Below are 19745 nucleotides of genomic sequence, written 5' to 3'. Positions count from 1 at the left end.
TGCCAAGCCCAGCCCTGGCCAAGCCAGACCTGGAGCCAGTGACAGGAGCCAGAGCTGGGCTGTGTGAGCGTGTGCTGCAAGGGCTGAGTGCCAGGGACTGGGGACACCTGTGCTGAGAGGGGGTTTGGGCCAGCTCCTGGAACCTGACTGGGAGTGGAGGTGCCCCTGGCCATGGTGTCACCTCCTGGGCTGCGTGGGGAATGTTCCAGTGTGGCTACTGGAGTGACTGGGGAGGTCCCAGTGCCACGACTGGGTGCAGTGGAGAGGACCCAGTGCAGCAAGCGAGGGGTGGGCTCAGGCCTGGGCTGGGGGATCAGGAGGGTGCAGGGTTCCTCACCGGTGCCAGCTGTCCCAGATCCCTCTCCAGTGAATTGAGCATTTGAATTTTAGCTTGTAGAATTGTGTGTTGAGTTTTCACCTTTCACTTAAGAAACCTCTGCCATGGTACAAAGGGCACAGGAAAATGCAAATTTCTGAAGCTTCTTGCAACAAAGAACAGTACCGGGAGAAGACCAAGGAATGCAAGAAACCTAGATAAAGGAGCTCCTCTGTCTCCAAGCTGATCAAAATCGACAGACGTACTCAGATAAGCACCAAGGGACCAAAGCGCGCACGCAGAGGAGAAAAGTTCAAACGTTCAATCATGAAGAAGACCACGACCTTCAGTCTCAAAGACCACCGAAAGACCCCCGTGCGACCACCACCGTGAACAACGCATGCTCAGAAGTGCGTGGCTTTAATTACCACGTGAAGCAAGGACAGGCGGGGCCAGGGGTTGAACATGCATGAAAAGGTCGTGCAATATAACCTATATGGAACACCTTTGTGAATAAAGACGTGGCTCAGACCAGGGCCCAGTGCACAAGATTTCACGAGAGCTGTCTCGCTCGTGCCGGGCGCTGACCCACTTCATAAATACATCGGGTTGTGGAGTTTAATTATTCCGAATATCGCTTCAGCAGCACGGCCAGACTGTTCTCTCTGCACCTTTCCCTGTCTCTGCCGGGACTCCTCGGCCAAAGTCTCCCTCCGTGGCATCGTCTGGCACCTCTTTCCTTGCAGGCCGTGCCGTGGGGAGGAGCACAAACAGATTAAAGGTCTTTTCCAACCTCAACAGTTCTTGGATGCAGCAGCTCTCTCAGGCTGGGACTAAGGGTGGGGTGAGCCTGTGTTACACCCCAGAACATTTAAACGTAAGGGGCTTAACTGGGATTCCTTTACCCTGGCTTGGCACACGGGAGAAGTACCGAGCAGATATTCTCAAGGGGTGAAAATTGCACAGAGCTTTGGTGGCAAAAGACAGAAAATCAAGGAATTTCACCGACCATTTCCAGTCTGTGACACTGTTGTAGATGCGTTTTATATGATTGGCTCTTCGCAAATATTAAAACGAATACTACGTGTGTTATGCTGGAAAGTCATGCTGTATTAATATCTTTTAAGTAGCGTGTTAAATATAGTTTTAGGCTATAGCATAATATTAAAATAGAAGCTATGTGATATATGATACCTTTTTTGTCACCAGCACAGGGAGTGGATAACCAAGAATTTTTTTTGCATTCAGACAACAGCAACAAGACACCAAAATTGCAAGAGAAGAATTACTGCCTCCTTATCAGGACTGTTCAGACTTCTAGGAGCCAAAGAAACTGATTTACAAGATGAGGGGAGGGGGCAGAAATTAAGCAGAAGACATCCTTTGTTTGAAAAGAATGTTTGCATCGTGTATGAGAGATATGAATATGCAACAGGCTATTCCTTTTAAGGGTTGATCCTTTGTTAGCGAGGTGTTTCTGTGGCAGAGTGCTCAACTCTCTGCTTTTTATTGTCCTTTATTGTCCTAACTCTGACTGTACAAATTCTTATTGCTCTAATTTTTTTATTAATATAACTATTTTATTACTATTAAACGATTTAAAGTTTCAAAACAAGCGATTGGCGTTTTTTTCACAACACCCTGCCTGGGTCCCGAGGAGAGCTGATGGTGTTTGGGCTGTGACTGTGAAGCTGTCCTGGTTCAGGGCAAATTTGGGAAAGAACCCCCAGAGGGGTTCCTCTAGGAAACAGATTCAATCGGCCCCTCCCCACAACCGGTTCGGGAAAAATACCTCCTCGGAGAAAAGTGGAAAAAACTGTTTATTGAATGCGAAAAACGCCAATCGCTCGCTTCTCGAGTTTTTAAAAGTTTAATAATAATGAAATGGTTATAAAAATAGTAATACAATTAGAGCAATAAAAATTTAGAGTTAGGACAATTACAAGACAATAAAAAGCAAAGAATTACGGACGTCCTGGGAAGCTAAAATTAAGCAGAAACATCCTAGTTTGAAAGGAATTTATGCATCATGTATGAGATGTATGAATATGCAACAGGCTGTTGATTTTAAGGGTTATTCCTTTGTTCACAAGGCATGTTTTTGGCAGCTCAGAGCCCAAAAACATCCGGACATCTGTAATTCTTTGCTTTTTTTTTTTTTTTTTTGTCTCGTAGTGTCCTAATCCTCATAGTTCAAATTTTTATTACTCTAATTTTATTACTATTTTTTATAACTATTTTATTATGAATAAACTTTTAAAATTAAAAAAAAAAACACCTAAAGATTGGTGTTTTTCACACACACATAGTATTCAATTTAATATTTGCAAAGAGCCAATTGTTTAACATGCATTTTTCACGCGGGGGATCGCTCCACGCTGACCCAGGGCAGGACTTAGATGTGGTTTTTTGGGATCTTTTTTCCTGCTTTTTTGGGGATCTTTTTTCCTGCCTTTTTTGGATCTTCTCCCCTCTTTTTTTGGGATATTTTTCCCCTGCTTTTTTGGGGATATTTTCCCCTGCTTTTTTGGGATCTTTCCCCCCGCTTTTTTGGGATCTCTTTTCCGCTTTTTTCAGTATCTTTTCCCCGCTTTTTTGGGATCTTTTGTCCCACTTTTTCCGGGATCTTTTCCTCCGCTTTTTTGGGATCTTTTCCTCCGCCTTTTTTGGGATCTTTTTCCCTGCTTTTTTTGCGATCTTTCCCCCCACTTTTTTGGGATCTTTTCCCTGCTTTTTTGGGGGATATTTTTTCCTGCCTTTTTGGGGATATTTTTTCCCTGCTTTTTTTTGGGATCTTTTTTCCCACCCTTTTTGGGATCTTTTTTCCCTGCTTTTTTGGGATCTTTTCCCCCTGCCTTTTCCAGGATGTTTTCCCTGCTTTTTTTGGGATCTTCCCCCCTGCTTTTTTGGGGATATTTTCCCCCGCTTTTTTTGGGATCTTTCCCCCCCCCCGCTTTTTTGGGGATCTTTTCCCCCTGCTTTTTTTGGGGATCTTTTTTGTGATAAATTGAGGCGAATAATTTGATTCAGCCTTTTTAAGGTCAATTAGAATTTTATTAATTACAGCAAGCAGTAGCAAGCAAAACAGCGCTGGGTGGGTAGGGGTCTCCTAACCGCCCCACACCCCACTCCCCTTATTCAGTCTCTTTTTATAGTTTCTTGGAGGTTTCTTCATTCGTGTCTCTTGCCATAGCGGTGTGCGTAGCTTGAGCATCCCTCTGCATCGTGTCTGCGTTGTGTCGAGGCAGGTGATCGCTGGTTTCACAATCGGCTCCGGACAGTGATGGGCGTACCTGGAGCACTCCTACGTTGTCCAGTCCGGTGGCCGTTGCCTGGTGGTCGCTGATTTCATAATCAGCTCCGGCCATCCCCCCACATCCTTAGCCTGTGTCTGCAAAAAAGCTACAAAAAGCTCCCTATATGGTGATTAATCATACTTGCGATCTTGCGGTTTTGCAATATGTCTATAGCCTTGCGGTTTGTAGCAGTTGCTTTTTTATTGTCCTCCCCTATCTCCTAACAAGCAGGCTAGTCCCTTATACTTTAATTTTTATATTTCCTCCTTTAATATTCCAATTCTTTTGATGAACAAACAAGTTACCACAGTTTATCACATTTTTCCTGCTTTTTTTTTTGGGTCCTTTTTTCTTGCTTTTTTGGGATCTTTTCCGCCACCTTTTCCGGGATCCTTTTTCCTGCTTTTCCCGGGATCTTTCCCCTGCTTTTTTTGGGGAACTTTCCCCCGCTTTTTTGGGATCTCTTTTCTGCTTTTTTCGGGATCTTTTTTCCCGCCCTTTTCGGGATCTTTCCCCCCTGATTTTTTCGGGATCTTTTCCCCTGCTTCTTTGGGGATCTTTTTTCCCACCCTTTTCGGGATCTTTTCCCCCGCTTTTTTGGGGATCTTTTCCCCCGCCCTTTTTCGGGATCTTTTTCCCCGCTTTTTTGGGATCTTTTTCCCCGCTTTTTTTTTTTTTTATATTTTCCCCGCTTTTTTTGGGATCTTTTCCCTGCTTTTTTGGGATTTTCCCCCGCTTTTTTTCTGATATTTTCCCTGCTTTTTTTGGATATTTCCCCCGCTTTTTTGGTGATATTTTCCCTGCTTTTTTGGGATATTTTCCCCGCTTTTTTTGGGATCTTTTCCCTGCTTTTCCGGGATCTTTTCCCTGCTTTTTTTTGGATTTTTTCCCTGCTTTTTTGGGGATCTTTTCCCCGCTTTTTTGGGATTTTTTCCCCGCTTTTTTTCAGGATCTTTTTCCCCGCTTTTTTGGGATCTTTTTTCCCCCGCTTTTTTTGGGATCTTTTCCCTGCTTTTTTGGGATTTTCCCCCGCTTTTTTTGGGATCTTTTCCCTGCTTTTTTGGGATTTTCCCCCGCTTTTTTTGTGATATTTTCCCTGCTTTTTTGGGATTTCCCCCCGCTTTTTTTGGTGGTATTTTTCCTGCTTTTTTTGGGGATCTTTTCCCCCCGCTTTTTTGGGATCTTTTTCCCCCGCTTTTTTGGGATCTTTCCCCCCGCTTTTTTGGGGATCTTTTCCCTGCTTTTTTTTGGATCTTTTCCCCACTTCTTTGGGGATCTTTTTCCCCAGCCTTCTCGGGATCTTTTCCCCCACTTTTCTGGGGATCTTTTCCCCGCTTTTTTGGGGATCTTTTACCCGCTTTTTTGGGATTTTTTCCCCGCTTTTTTTCAGGATCTTTTCCCCCGCTTTTTTTCGGGGATATTTTCCCCGCTTTTTTGGGATTTTCCCCCGCTTTTTTTTCACGATCTTTTTCCCCGCTTTTTTGGGATCTTTTCCCTGCTTTTTTGGGATTTTCCCCCGCTTTTTTGGTGATATTTTCCCCGCTTTTTTGGGATCTTTCCCCCCCCCGCTTTTTTTGGGGATCTTTTTTCCCGCCCTTTTTTTCGCTCCCCCCCCCCCCCCCCCTCCTGCGCGGGGCCCTCCCGGCCGCCAGGCGGCGCCGTCGCGGCGGGGCGGGGCGCGGTGACGTCACGGCCACGCCGGGTGGGCCGATGCGGCGGCGGCGGCACCGGGAGCGGCCCCGGGAGCGGCACCGGGAACGGCACCGGCAGCGCCGGTAGCACTGCGAACGGCGGCAGCGGCAACAGCCGGGGAGCGCCACCATGGAGTACGTGAGCCCCGAGCAGCTCGCCGGCTTCAGCAAGTACAAGGTAGCGGCGCTGGCGGCGGCCGGGCTCGGGGCCTGGCGCCGTGAGGGGGGCGCTGAGGGGCGGCCGGGGCTGCGAGGGGTGGCCGGGGGAGGTTGGGGAGGAGGAGGAGGAGGAGGAGGGGAGGCTCCAGCGGGGCCGGGTGCGGGATCTTGAGGGGCTGTAGAGGGACCCGGGGTGTGGGGAGGGGATGTGGGGCGGAGGGAGAGGCCGCAGTGAAAGCCGAGATTTACAGGGAGTGAGGGGGGAAACCCTAGGGCGGTCCGAGTGAGATCTGGGGTTTTTGGGTCGGGGGCTTTGCAGCGACGTGCGGGGTTTTGTGGGGACTGCGGTGAGACCCGAAAGCCGGGTTTGGAAGGGGTGGGAGCCGCAGGGTTCGGTGGCTTTGCAGTGACACCCGGGGGCTTGGGGACACGGGGGTTGGCGCTGCAGTGAGGCCTGGGGTGGTGGCAGGGGGCTGCAGGGGAGCCTGGAGTTTGGGGACGGGGCGTTGCAGGGAAACCTGGGTTTTGGGGCGAGGCTCCGGTGAGACATTGGGGTTTCAGAGAGCTCTGCAGCGGAACCCCAGTTTGGGGGTGGTTGCTGGGGAAACACAAGATTTGGGGGGGACGGCTGCAGTGAAACCCGAGGTTTGTGGGTTGGGGGGGGGGGGTGCTGCAGAGAGACCCGGGGTTGTGTGGCAGAGGGATTGCAGCGAGTGAGAGCCGGGATTTTGGGGGGCTGTGGGTGCAGCGAGGACCCGTAGAGGTGGGACAGCGTGTGTGACATGGGACCTGCCCCTTGCTGGAACGATCAGGGTGTGACTGGGAGCTCAGGGGTGACCTGTCCCCACGCACAGCGAGCTCTGGGGCTGTCCCCCACCATGAAGGGACCGCAGAGGGGGGCTGTGGGTTTCCCGGGAGCACGGCCAGCCCAAGGAGCTGCCCCCATGGAGCTCAGGCTCCTGCCCCGTGGCTGCTCCGTGCAGTCACACCCGTGGAACCCACGTTGTTCCCATCTCCTCGTGCCAAAGCTGTGTCTTGTTCAAAGTGCTGGCAACCTTGAGGGAAGCGCCAACAGGCTCTGCCGTGGCATTTAAATCCCTGGGGCCTGATTTTGGGCCAAAGTAGGCAACATCCTTAACGTGAGTGAACAGTGAATCCTGCGTTCATGTGGAAAGGAGGGTGTTTTCCATATTTCTTTCTTCTCCCACGCCAGCTGTGAAGTAGAAAGGCTTCACCTCACCTTCTTTGCTCTGCTCTGGTTGTGGGACCCATCACGTTCCAGTCATCCTTCCAGGGTGGCTCGTGGGGTGTCACTTAAGAGAGTGGGACAATCAGGACAAGTCTGAGGCCTTCAGGGAGCACAGCTCCTCCTGGAGCTGGCCAGGGGTGGCCAGGGCTTGCTCACACTCCTCTTGCACCCTGCTGAGGTGGAGAGAAATGGACTTGGGGGAGTGACTTGGAATGATGTGGCAGGGTGCACGAGATTCCCTGCGGAAGGCTGGCTGTGTGGGGATTCATCAGGAGAATGTCTGCGTGTTTAGAAAGGCAGGGAACGGCCGTGGGTTTGTGTGGGTGCTGGAGAAAGGTAATCAAAACACTCAGCTGTGAGCCAGGCCTCCCAGAGGGACTGGCTTGGCTCCTGCAAAGACAATTCTTTTGCTCCAAGAGGGAGGCTGTTGGATGTTGAGCCTGTTTCCTGTCCTGCTGGAGGGATTGGTGGGATTGCTGGTGGGATTCCCTCTCAGCACCCGTGCAGGGACAAGGGGGTCTCCAACTTCAACACCCTTCTGGATCGTGTGGCAGGGACCAGAGCTGCTGCCAGTTTATTTCCTGAAGACACCTCTGACAGCAGTGCTGCTGCAGTTGAACCTGGGAGCAGAGCCCTGAAAGGCGCCCGGGGTGAGGAGGAGTGTCCCACACAGCACAAAAAGCATCAGCCACTCCCTGTCCCCACTTAGGCACTGGTTGGGGTGCTCCCTGGCCTTGCTTTGGGGACACACAGGGCTGGAAAGTGGAAGCAGGGCTCTCATGGAGCTGTGTCCTGAGGACAGGAGGAGCTTTGCCCCAGAGCCTGTGGCTAGTAAAGTCAGTGGAGACTTTGACAGGAGTGGGTGGGTTCACGTAGTGCTCCAAGAGCACCGTCTGTGCCCCTCTCGTGTCTCTGCCCTGCTGCCTTCCTTGCTTCCTCTGTGCCTTGTTTCCTTGGGGAGCTTTGTTCCTGGCTATTTTAGCCTTGGGGAAGTGGCTGATCCAGCACAAATCTCGGTACTGGGTCACGTCTTCCAGCCTTGATTTAGGCATTGAGGCTTGGCGTGCTCTGCCCTTTGCAGCTTCCAAAGCTGGGTTACCTTGTCACACTCACAACTGGGGCTGGAAGGGACCTTAAACCCACCCAGTGCCACCCCCTGCCACGGGCAGGGACACCTTCCACTATCCCAGGTTGCTCCAAGTCCAATCCAGCCTGGTCACTGCCAGGGACCCAGGGGCAGCCACAGCTTCTCTGGGCAACCTGTGCCAGTCCCTGGCTGTGCCTCAGCCTTTGAGCTGTGCCTGGCAGAAGCTCTCTGGCCACACACCACTGATTTGGAGAAGAGCCAGTGGGTTTGGGGGGATTTGGAGGAAGCAACGTGGCCCCAACAGGGAAGGAGCCTGTCCTTGGAGAGGAGCTCCAGGTATCCCTGGAGCTGACAGAGCAGGAGCAGAGGAGCTTCATGCAGGATGATCCACATCTTTCTCCAGCCCTGGCTGGGTCACTCCTGCCATGGAGTCAGGAGTCCTGATGGTTTCAGTTGGCAGTGGGCACGTTCCTGCTGGCGGGGGGCGAGGCAGGAGTGTGCTCCTGCTGTCCCAGGCTGGCAGGGGCGGAGAGGGAACGGCCCTCTGGCTGCTCTTGGAGGGACACTGAGCAGCTCCTGAGCCCGAGGAAGCCGTGCAGCACAAGGTGCAGCGCTGGCAGAGAGGGTGTCATGGTTTAGTGGTGCCAGAGAAGATTTCCTGGGGGTGATGGTGCCAGCAGCTGGACATGAGCCCAGGTGTGCAAGAGGCCAATGGCCCCTGGGCTGTGGCAGCCCTGGGGTGGCAGCAGGGCCAGGGCAGTGCCCGTCCCCTGGGCTGGCACTGCTGGGGCACCTCCAGGGCTGGGGGCAGCTCTGGGCCCCTCCTGCCAGGAGAGACCTGGAGGGGCTGGAGCGTGTCCAGGGAAGGGAATGGAGCCCCAGGAGGGGCTGAGGGAGCTGGGAAGGGGCTCAGCCTGGAGAAAAGGAGGCTCAGGGGGGACCTTGTGGCTCTGCACAACTCCCTGCCAGGAGGGGACAGCCAGGGGGGGTCGGGCTCTGCTGCCAGGGAACAGGGACAGGCCAAGGGGAAATGGCCTCAGGCTGGGCCAGGGCAGGCTCAGGGTGGACAGCAGCAGGAATTTCTCCATGGAAAGAGTGGGCAGGCCTTGGCAAGGGCTGCACAGGGCAGTGGTGCAGTCTCATCCCTGGACATGTCCAAGGAATGCCTGGATGTGGCACTCAGTGCCCTGGGCTGGGGACAAGGTGAGGATCAGTCACAGGCTGGACTCGAGGGTCTGGGAGGTCTTTTCCAACCTCAGTGATCCTGGGATTCTGTGCCTGTAACACTCCTGCAGCGGGCAATTCTTTGGGAATATCCCTCTGGAGACAGGCTCAGCTAAACGGGGGAGTGACCAAATCCTTGCCCTGTGGGTGATGTGTCCCAGCCCTGCCTGGCAGCTGCTCGGGCTTCCCCGAGGCCGGACAAATGCCAGCTGTGTCTGCTGCAGCACTTGTGACTTGTCAGCCTGGCCCAGGTGACGCCTGGTCCTGGCAGGCTGGAGGTCTCAGTATCCAAACTCCAGTGCTTGTTTTGAGGCCGTGGAGCAGGATTTGTGTGCCCACGTGCCAAGGGAAAAGCAGTGCAGGCACCCTGCTCTGGTTGGGTGCTGAATGTCCTCTGCCAAACCCCAGCGCTCTGTTACTGTCAGGTGTGGGGTGTCCCCTGCCAAGAAAGCTGCAGCCAGGCACTTCTATTTCTGAGTGGAAACTTGCAGTTGGATGCCAGAGGTCAAGTTCTTAACAGCTGTCTGCCGATGGCCTTATGGACAACTTCTGGGCAACCTCCTTCTGTAAATGTATGGGAGAGGGAGAAAAAGTGCCCTGGGGAGTGTCACAGGGGTGTCTGTTCTGCTTTGCTTCCTCTGCTCAAAGGGAACTTTGGACATGGGTCTGGAGGGACAGGACACAGGGAATGGCTCCCACTGCCAGAGGGCAGGGCTGGATGGGAGATTGGGAATTGGGAATTGTTCCCTGTGAGGGTGGGCAGGCCCTGGCACAGGGTGCCCAGAGCAGCTGTGGCTGCCCCTGGATCCCTGGCAGTGCCCAAGGCCAGGCTGGACACTGGGACACCCTGGGACAGTGGCAGTGTCCCTGCCATGGCAGGGGTGGCACTGGCTGGGCTCTGAGGTCTCTTCCCAACCAAACCATTCTGGGATTTGATGATTCTGAGTGAGGACACAGCTCTGCAGCTTCACGTGTCCTTGGCAGTTGCAGCCAGCTCTGATGGTTTGTCCCTGTCTTTCTGTATTCCAGTCACGTGCCCTGCCTTCTCTGTAGCCTTTTCTCTCCCAGCCTTGTCTGAGCTGCTTGTGATTCCGTGTTGCCCAGCTCTACCCCAAAGGATCCGGTGTCTCTGGTGTGATGGAGCCACTGGTGATGATTCCTGGGGCCCTGATCCCTGTGTGGCTCTTTGATCCACGTCCCCTAGGAGCAGGGAAGGTGCTGGGGTGACAAGTGTTGCTCCCCTGGTTTCCTCCCGGTGAGAGCTGGGTGGAAGCACAAGTACAAGGCTGTGTCATGATGCCACGTGGGCCTCGGGCATTCCTGGGATCTTATCCTCAGGGATCTTGGTCTGGGGCAAATGCCAGTGAAGGAGGAAGTGGGAATGTCACTCCTTACCTGAGGCACAGGAGGAGTGGAGAGGGAAGGTGATGACACACGTCGTGTTTGAGTCCAAAGGTGGACCACGCTGGTGGTTCGCACCAGAAACTTCTGGAACCAGCGTGGGTTCAGCAAGAGGAAACTCAAATGAAGCTTGGGAAGGACCTTTTATAGCAAAGCTGCTGCTCCAAAAACCCTCAAACCCTTCCATTCTGTGTCCTTGTGTCTGAGCAGGAGCTGGTGGTGGCCTTAAGGGACCTAAAGGTGCCCTTTGAAATGCTGTTTATTAGAGCTGACACTCTAAGGAAGGAAAAGTGTGGATACTACATCCATTTGGATGGTGGGAATCCCGGGTGGGGGAGCAGCAAATGGGCCTCTGATCCATGTGATTGGCAGGCCCCATCTGTGGAAAATCCTCCCCACATTTGATTATTCAAGTTCTTAAAGGGTTTTCTTACAGGAGAACAACTCAATTCCTCATTTCCAGTGTTAGATGGAAAGGATGTTCAGAGGAGAGCTTGGAGACCTGGGGCACTGAATGCACCCAAGGGTCAGGCTTCAGGGATTGCAATTTATTGTGGAAAGCATTTTCCTTCTGGATGCTCTCTTCCCTTTCCTGCACCCTTCTTCCAGGTGGGAACCCAGCTGCTGGTCCCATCTGTGCCCTGAAGAAGAGGGTGCTCTGCCCCTCAACCAGAAATCCCATTCCTCCAGACTTGGAGTGCCACGGGGAGCCGGGCTGCAGATGCTGTGCCGTGGGAAGCAGATGGCTGGAAGCTGTTCCTGGCAGGATTCTCCAGGCTGCTCTGCAAACAGGAGCCCTGAAGAGATCTCTGCAGGGTGTTCAGAAACACCGATGGCAGCTCAGACCGATGGAACAACAACACTGGGAGCGAGGGAAGCAGGAAGGGAAGCGTTTTGCTGCTGGGCTGTGGCCGTGAGGCTCAAGGCCACAGTGATTAAAGGCCACCCCCCAGCCTGCCAGCTCGGCTTCTCCTTAGCAGGAGGGGTGAGAAGGAGGGGAAGCCTTTGAGCCCAGCTCTGGAATCACTTAACTCCTTCCCCAAGGGCTCTTTTAATTGCTCTGAGACAGCCGGGTGTGTGCCTGCCTTTAAACACATGCGGCTTCCCTAGGTGCTGCCTGGCACACCTCTTAGACTCTGTAATTTCCAAGTCAGGGGTGGTTTTCCTCTTTCTTCTCCTTTTCTGTGATTAAATTCAGGATGGTTTTCTTCTTCCTCCTCCTTTTCTGTGATTAAATTCAGGGGTTTGAACCACTGCCCAGCTTAGTGTGTCCCTTGCAGCTCTCGTGGTCTGAAAAGTGCCGTGGTTGGAGGAGACAGCAGCAGTGCTCATGGATTAACTGGGAGCCACTCAGCTCACGAGCCCTGGCTGAGCTTTTCCCCTCTGCTAAGCGATGAGATGAGGGGAAGGGATTTATGCTGCTTTCTAGAGACACTTCTGACGTGCTGGAGGGTTGTGATGAGTGATGAGCTGGTGCCACTCCCAGGACTTGCTCTGGCTGTGTTTACATCTCTTCAATCAGAACAAGCCTGAAACTGCTGCTGAGGTGCTGCTGGTTTCTGAGCAGTGGCCTTTGCTCTACAGGGTGTCAAAGGTGTTGAACCATGTTTTGGTGGGGGATTCCCAAACTCGCTTGTTTTAGCCACAGAGTGGTGGTGATGAAGCTCTTTGTGGTCAGGACCTACTGCACCTTCAGTCCCCAGTGGGTCCTGCAGGGTTTCCAGGAGGAACTTCAAACCTTTGTGCGTTTTTGTATGAGACAATGACTGGCCCAGGCACAGGCAGCTTGTGGCTGTATTGGCTGCCACACCTCCCCTGGACACTTCCAGGGATGGAACAGCCACAGCTTCTCTGGGAACCCTGTGCCAGGGCTTCACCACCCTGCCAGGGAATATTCCTTCCCAATCTCCCATCCAGCGCTGCCCTCTGGCACTGGGAGCCATTCCCTGGGTCCTGTCCCTCCAGGCCTTGTCCCCAGTCCCTCTGCAGCTCTCCTGGAGCCCCTTCAGGCCCTGCAAGGGGCTCTGAGCTCTGCCTGGATCCTTCTCCTCTCCAGGTGAGCAGCCCCAGCTCTCCCAGCCTGGCTCCAGCCCTGGAGCAGCTCCGTGGTCTCCTCTGGGCTCTCTCCAGCAGCTCCAGGTCCTTGTGCAGTTGGAATCCCCAGGGCTGGGGCAGCTCTGCAGGTGGGCTCTCACCTGGGCACAGGGGCTGAATCCCCCCTTTCCTGGTGCCACACTGGGGGATCAGCCCAGGACTGGGGGCTTCCAGGTGTCAGCACACACAGCCAGGTGCTGTCCATCTTCCTGGATTCCTGTCCCACAACAGGAACCCTCTGGGCTCTTCCCTTGAGGTGCAGGTGAAGGACACAAGTCCTGCTGTGCCCATCTGCCTGCTGCACGCATCCTGAAGCAGGAGGTTGCTGTTCCCAGCTGGTGGCTGGGGACATCTGCTAAAAGCAGGTGCCTTTCTCATGGATGTGAGCACAGTGGAGCAGCAGGAGGCTGCACTGCCAATCCCAGCTGTCAGTGTGGGCACAGAGGTGCCGTGATGAGCAGCCACAGGCCTGTGGAGAGGAAGGAGCATTTGAAGTGGTGACAAGTGCTAAGCCTTGCTGACAAGTGCTGGTGCCTTTGGCTGTGTGGCTTTTCCAGCACTCTCTCCTTGGTGTTTGGTTCCCAGCTCGTGCCTTGAGTGTTGCAAGGTGTGCAGAGCCATCACTTAAACAGAGCGTGGGCTGCTTGTCTGCCCATCTTGGGGCTCTTTAATTGCACTGAAGGTTTGCTGCAATGTTTACTGGTGTCTGTTGAGTCTTGGCTACAGGGAATCCCATCAGCAAAGTTACTCATTGCTAATGGACAGCAAGTCTTTGGCTGTCCAGAGGGTTTGGAAGAGAACTGGGAGGGCATTGTGGAAATTCAAGTATCACTTCCCGTGGCTGGCTCCAAAAGTGGCCACGTTACAAGGGGTTGTGTCAGTGACCTGACTCTCTCTGCTTCACATCTTGCACAGAGCTGGATGTCTAGTGTGGGTTTTTTTCCTGTTAATTGTGAATTTCTTCTTTGTGGAGAGGCAGGATGAGAGAGAGGCAGAAATGTGCTTTGGAAAAAAAAAGTTAAAACCTTTGAAAAACATCAAAACATGAAGGTAGCATTGCCCCTTCTTCCCTGCAGTGCCTTGCTTTACCTGGAATCATCTAATGTGTCTGGGCTTGTGGCTTCCTTGAATAGAAAAGTTCAACTTGATTTCTTTTTGTAGGGATTGTAAGAAATTCTCTTTTCTTCCACTGACTTGTGCAGAATTCCATTGTCACAGAATCCCAGACTGGTTTGGATGGGAAGTAACTTTAAAGATCATTTAATTCCAAGCCCCTGCTAGGGACAGGGACACCTTCCACTATGCCAGGGTGTGCTCCAAGCCTGGCCTTGGGCACTGCCAGGGATCCAGGGGCAGCCACAGCTTCTCTGGGCACTCTGTGCCAGGGCCTCCTCACCCTCAAAGGGAACAATTCCTTCCCTCCTTCAGCTTAAGGCCATTCCCCCTGTCCTGGTTTTGTGCTTGGTGGGTTGGGATCAAATCCAGTTCTCCAGAGGGGCTGAGGTCTTGCCAGTGTTTGATCCCCCAGGAAGCAGGTTTTGGGTTATGCCCTTGGGGAGAGCACAGGGGGGTGGAAGTCTGGGGGTGGTGAGAGACTGCTGCCTTCTCTGCTGTCACTGCCTTGCTCTCCTGGTCCCTCCTGCTCTCCTTGGGCACACAGAGCTGGTCTGATCCCCCTCTCAGGTATGTCCCCTCTATTTTTTGAAGCCCAAATCAGCTCTGGCAACAGAGGAAATTCTTCTGGCTGTCCCAGTGTTATTGTAACAAGTTTCCTGTTCCTGCATTTTTGACTCTACCTTTTCTCCTCCCTCCCCTGAATCACCTCTCTGATCCCTCCATTGCCACTCCAGAGGTTCATTGCAGACTGATCCTCTCCTACCTGCATCCCTGAAGGCTCATCATTCCCAGCCCTGAGCTCACCATCTGTGCAGCTCTGTTCAGCTGATCACCTCACACTGCAGCAGAAACGGTGCTGACCCATATTCACAGATATTTGATGCTCCCAAACTGAGAGAGCTCCTGGATGCAGCTGGAATTGGCATCAAGCCTGCCATCAACATCAAGTGTTGATGTATCCGTGGGGAAATGACTTCTCCTGCGCCAACACAACAATGGGATGGGGTCAGGACTTGGTCAGCTCTGTCCCTCCCCGGGGTGATTCCAGTGCCAGGACAGAACCACAGCCTGGGGTTGCTCTGCTGGAGGGAGGGACTGCACTGAATTCTACCCTGGCAGGGTGGGCAGGCCCTGGCACAGGGTGCCCAGAGCAGCTGTGGCTGCCCTTGGATCCCTGGAAATGTCCAAGGCCAGGCTGGCCAGGGCTTGGAGCACCCTGGGATAGTGGAAGATGTCCCTGCCATGGCAGGGGGTGGCACTGGATGAGCTTTAATGTCCATTCAATCCAAAGCAATCTGAGATTCCGTGAATCTCCCAGCTGGTGTCTGAGAAGCAAGGCTGTGAATATCAGGGTGTGTTGGCAGGGCAGGAATGTGGTTTTCCCAATGAATTAGCACGTGCTGTGGGGCTTGGGGAGCAGGAGGGAGGCTTCTGCTGAGTGTGGCAGTTTCCTTATTGTGGAATGGGGCTCCTGGCCTTGCTGGTACCCTGCAGGTGTTCACTCCTGGGCTCCTGCCAACAAGAGAGGCCTGGAGGAGCTGGAATGTGTCCAGGGAAGGGAATGGAGCCCCAGGAGAGGCTGAGGGAGCTGGGAAGGGGCTCAGCCTGGAGAAAAGGAGGCTCAAGAGGGATCCTGTTGCTCTGCACAACTCCCTGACAGGAGGGGACAGCCAGGGGACAGGGGCAGGCCAAGGGGAAATGGCCTCAGGCTGGGCCAGGGCAGGTTCAGGGTGGATATTGGGAACAATTCCCACCTGGAAAGGGCTGTCCATCCCGGGCACAGCTGCCCAGGGCAGTGTGAAGTCTCCATCCCTGGAGGGATTTAAAAGCCCTGTGGAAGTGGCACCAGGGGACATGGGACAGTGGTGGCCTTGGCGGTGCCAGAGGATGGTTGGACTCAATGTTTATTCAGAGAGGACTTTTCCAGCCTCAGTGATTCTGTGACTTTATGCTGTGTTTTTGGAGCATCTTTCGTTGCTGGATGTCTGAACCCTGCACAGTGAAACCCAGGCAGGAGGAGGGACACGCTGAAGCTGCAGCTGGGACACACATCCAGGACATCCTGCAGCTTCCTGGTGGGAGTCAAACCCACGGGCTCATGTGGTGGGTGCAGCTCTCCACTGCCAACACGCTCCCTTCTGGTGCCAGCTGAGAAGTGACCTTGGAAAAGGCAAACAGGGCTCGGGTTAATCAGTACCATTAAAGGGCGAGGTGACTCCTCAACGCACTGGCCAAGGGTGGGCATAGGGCAAACGTGCCTTGTTTTGCCTGGCACGGCTCTGCCCGCTTCCATTTGCTGGGATTGGTTGAGTTTTCAGCCTCCTGCCTTATCTTGAGCCTGAGGGGAGAAGGTTCTCAGCCTTGTGCCCTCTTTGTATTTAAGGAGATTTGTAGGGAGCAGCCTCGTGGACTTGCTGGAGCTGCTCTGCTGAGTGCCCTGATCCCACCTGGAGCACCTGGGAGCAAGATGGGATGTGCAAATCCATCCTTGTTTGCTGTCCTCAGCGCAGGTGCCACCAGTGCTGTGCTGCCCCAGCCAACCTGGGTGTCACACCCCCAACACCGCTGGGCCCAGACAGTGGTGATGGTGTGAATCCCACCAGGCACGTGGTGGGATTCTTGGCATGTCCTCTGCAGGGCCAGGAGCTGGACTGGATGACCCATGTGGGTCCCTCCCAACTCAGGGTACTCCAGGATTCTGTGGCAGTGCTTGGTCTGCTGCTGGCTCCGGGTAACCAGATTACTTCAAAGCAGAATTGTTTATTCCGGGACAGGAAGACCATTAGTAGAATCTGGGCTATAAATCTGTATTTTTTTTTCCTCTTTGGACACGTAATTGGATCTCCCAGAGGTGTCCTGGTTGCAGGATTAATGTTGGGTTGAAGCCATACAAGCCATTTGTGTCTGTGAATCCCGTAACGACGCCAGCTGGCTCGTCTGCGATGGCACCACAGCCACCGGGCCTGTCCCCAACTCTTGGGGTGCCTGTGGCTCCCTGGAGCCATCCTGGCACGGACAGGAGGCTCCTGTGTGCTGCCAGTGATTGTTGCTGCTGGTTTTGCTCTTTCCCTGAGGAGTTCTGACCCCAATCCCGAGGGAGCTGTCTGGGCTGGTTGGCTCCTCCCTGCAGCCATGAGGAGAAGCCGTGTCTGTGAACATGGAGCTGTTTTAGAGCCAGAGCCCTTTACAAATGCCTGGCTGCTTTGGGAAGGAGGCTCTGGGGTGTATGAAATTCCTTCTGGGCACTTCTCCTTTTCCTTTAACCTTCTTTCCCTGAAAAAGGGGGCAGATATCCAGAGTCCAGGCTGGTGGGAATCATTGGTCATGATAGAAGAAGGACTTACAGAGTGATGTGAGTCACTAGACCAGTGTGTGGAGATCCAAAATGCAGAAGGTGACACTGATTTCCAGTGAGGATGAGGTGAGGGAATGATGGAACCAGTACCAGGCTCAAACACTGTTGGGTTTGGGGCTTCACAAGTGAAGAGGTGGAAGGGACAACTTCAGTAATGTTTGTAAGGAAGACCTTAGGAAAAAAGGAAAAAGCAGTTGGAGGAGACTGGGAATGGCCAAGATGCTCTTGGGATCTGTCCCTGAAGATGCCTGGGAGCTCATTGGTATTCTGGGAGCGGCTGTCCCGGGCAGGCAGCCGTGTCCTGGCTGTCCAGAGTGCTGTCCCCAAGGGTGGCAGCCAGCCTGGCACCAGAGCCAGCCCTGGTTCTGTCCCTGTGCCCCAGGGTGTCCCCAGAGTGGGCACAGCACGGCTGGCCTTGCTCAGCACCCAGAGAAGTGTCCTGGCTGGAGCCTGGCAGGATCTGGGGGGCATAGGAAGGATCTAAAGCTGTGGGAGAGCATCCAGAGGGGCACAGACCCAATGGGGAAGGGTCTGGAGGGGCCACACAGGGAGTGGCTGAGGGCTTGTTCAGCTGGAGAGAGCCTGAGAGGAGAGCTCGTGGATGTCAACAGCTTCCTCCTGAGGGGCAGCTCTGATCTCTGTGACAGGGACAGGACCCAAGGGAACCGCTGGAGCTGTGTCAGGGACGTTTAGGTTGGATATTGGGAAAGGTTCATTCCCCCAGAGGGTGCTGGGCACTGCAGGGCCCCGAGGCTGCCAGAGCTCCAGGAGGGTTTGGACAGCACTACCAGCGATGCCCAGGGTGGGATTGTTGGGAGTCTGGGCAGGGGCAGCAGTTGGACTCCATGATCCCTGTGGGTCCCTTCCAGCCCAGGATATTCCATGATTCCGTGGTTGCATCAGCAAACCTCCGCAGAGCAGCTGCCCTTTCTCCAAGAAAGCTCTTCCCAGCTCTTTGAGTTTTGCAAGCAAGGTAGGGAACATGTGTGGCCATGGGGAAAAGCTGTTTATTGAATATTATCCCCAGTCCTTGCAGGGAGAGAGGAAAACTTCCCAAGCCATGGTGAAACTTCCCTGAGGTACCTTCCAAGCACGGGCACGGAGGCTCTGGAGCTCTTCCCCTGCCTTGCTGCAAGCCTTGCATCTATTTTCTTGTTCCAGGCTGTTTTGGGGATAATGAGATTAAGTCAGTCTCTCCTCCTCCCCTAACTGGTGCTTCAAATCCTATTATCTTGTAAAGCATTTGGAATTCTGCCCCCCCCAAAATTGCATTAAGCTGAGATGGAAATTCTTTGTGGCTTAGAGGCTTCAGGGTTTGTTGCTTCTTGCTCTGCTGCTCCTGTGGGGACACAACCTCTGGGGCTGAATCCCAGGGAGACGAACTGACCCTGCACAGGGAGGGCAGGGAAGGGCTGGGAGGGGGTACAGAAATCCTTGCCAAGGATGGGGTTCACCCAGGTGGGAGCAAATGCTGTAAGATGGGACCCCAGTGAGACCTGGTGCCCCTTCTTGGCCCTGGTGCCTCTTTTGGGGGGTGTTGCTTTGCCCTTTCCCACCACTTCTCTGCTTTCAGGGAAAAGTGGGGTATGCAGACAAGGAGAGGAACAGGCTGGAGCAATCCGTGGGTGTGATGGCAAGGGCTGGTTCAAGGCCATGGGCTGGGGGGGGATGACCTGGAGCTGCTCTTTGCTGAGGGGTTTCCTTTTACCAACCAAACCAAATTTGGTACCTGTTGGAATGAGTCCAGAGGAGGCCCTGGAGCTGCTCCAGGGCTGGAGCCAGGCTGGGAGAGCTGGGGCTGCTCACCTGGAGAGGAGAAGGATCCAGGCAGAGCTCAGAGCCCCTTGCAGGGCCTGAAGGGGCTCCAGGAGAGCTGCAGAGGGATGGGGACAAGGCCTGGAGGGACAGGAGCCAGGGAATGGCTTTAAAGTGGAAAAGTGGATTTGGGTGGGATATTGGGAAGGAATTCTTGGCTGTGAGGGGGTGAGGCCCTGGCACAGGGTGCCCAGAGCAGCTGTGGCTGCCCCTGGATCCCTGGCAGTGCCCAAGGCCAGGTTGGATGAGGCTGGGAGCAGCCTGGGACAGTGGAAGGTGTCCCTGCCCATGGCAGGGGCTGGCACTGGAGTTTCTGGAAGGTCCCTTCCCACAAAAACCACTCTGGGATTCTGTTTTTGGGACTGGACTCAGGCAGATGCCTGTGCTGGAGCTGGGGGTGCTGTCCCAAGCAGAATCTCACTCTGGGATTCTGTTTTTGGGACTGGACTCGGGCAGATGCCTGTGCTGGAGCTGGGGATGCTGTCCCAAGCAGAATCTCACTCTGGGATTCTGTTTTTGGGACTGGACTCAGGCAGATGCCTGTGCTGGAGCTGGGGGTGCTGTCCCAAGCAGAATCTCACTCTGGGATTCTGTTTTTGGGACTGGACTCGGGCAGATGCCTGTGCTGGAGCTGGGGGTGCTGTCCCAAGCAGAATCTCACTCTGGGATTCTGTTTTTGGGACTGGACTCGGGCAGATGCCTGTGCTGGAGCTGGGGGTGCTGTCCCAAGCAGAATCTCACTCTGGGATTCTGTTTTTGGGACTGGACTCAGGCAGATGCCTGTGCTGGAGCTGGGGGTGCTGTCCCAAGCAGAATCTCACTCTGGGATTCTGTTTTTGGGACTGGACTCGAGCAGATGCCTGTGCTGGAGCTGGGGGTGCTGTCCCAAGCAGGTGGGTGAGCAGCACGTTCTGCCCAGCCCAGCACTAAGCATGTGAGCCC

At 54.1% G+C, this 19745-nt stretch overlaps 1 protein-coding gene across 2 annotated transcripts in view; it reads left to right on the top strand.

The window, feature by feature from the left end:
• Positions 1-5346: 5346 nt before the first annotated feature.
• The window catches only part of SELENOI (selenoprotein I), a 30091-nt gene continuing 15692 nt past the window's right edge, over positions 5347-19745 (top strand). For both annotated transcript variants that reach the window (XM_053937429.1, XM_053937430.1), the window contains exon 1: positions 5347-5481. In XM_053937429.1, the coding sequence (XP_053793404.1) occupies positions 5434-5481 (48 nt within the window). In that variant the 5' untranslated portion in view covers positions 5347-5433. The remainder of the gene's footprint in view (positions 5482-19745) is intronic.

Source organism: Vidua chalybeata, chromosome 3 (genome assembly GCF_026979565.1).
Source record: "Vidua chalybeata isolate OUT-0048 chromosome 3, bVidCha1 merged haplotype, whole genome shotgun sequence".
Taxonomy (NCBI): Eukaryota; Metazoa; Chordata; class Aves; order Passeriformes; family Viduidae; genus Vidua; species Vidua chalybeata.
The sequence above is the reverse complement of the archived record's forward strand: the minus strand, read 5'-3'. Positions and strand labels throughout refer to the sequence as shown.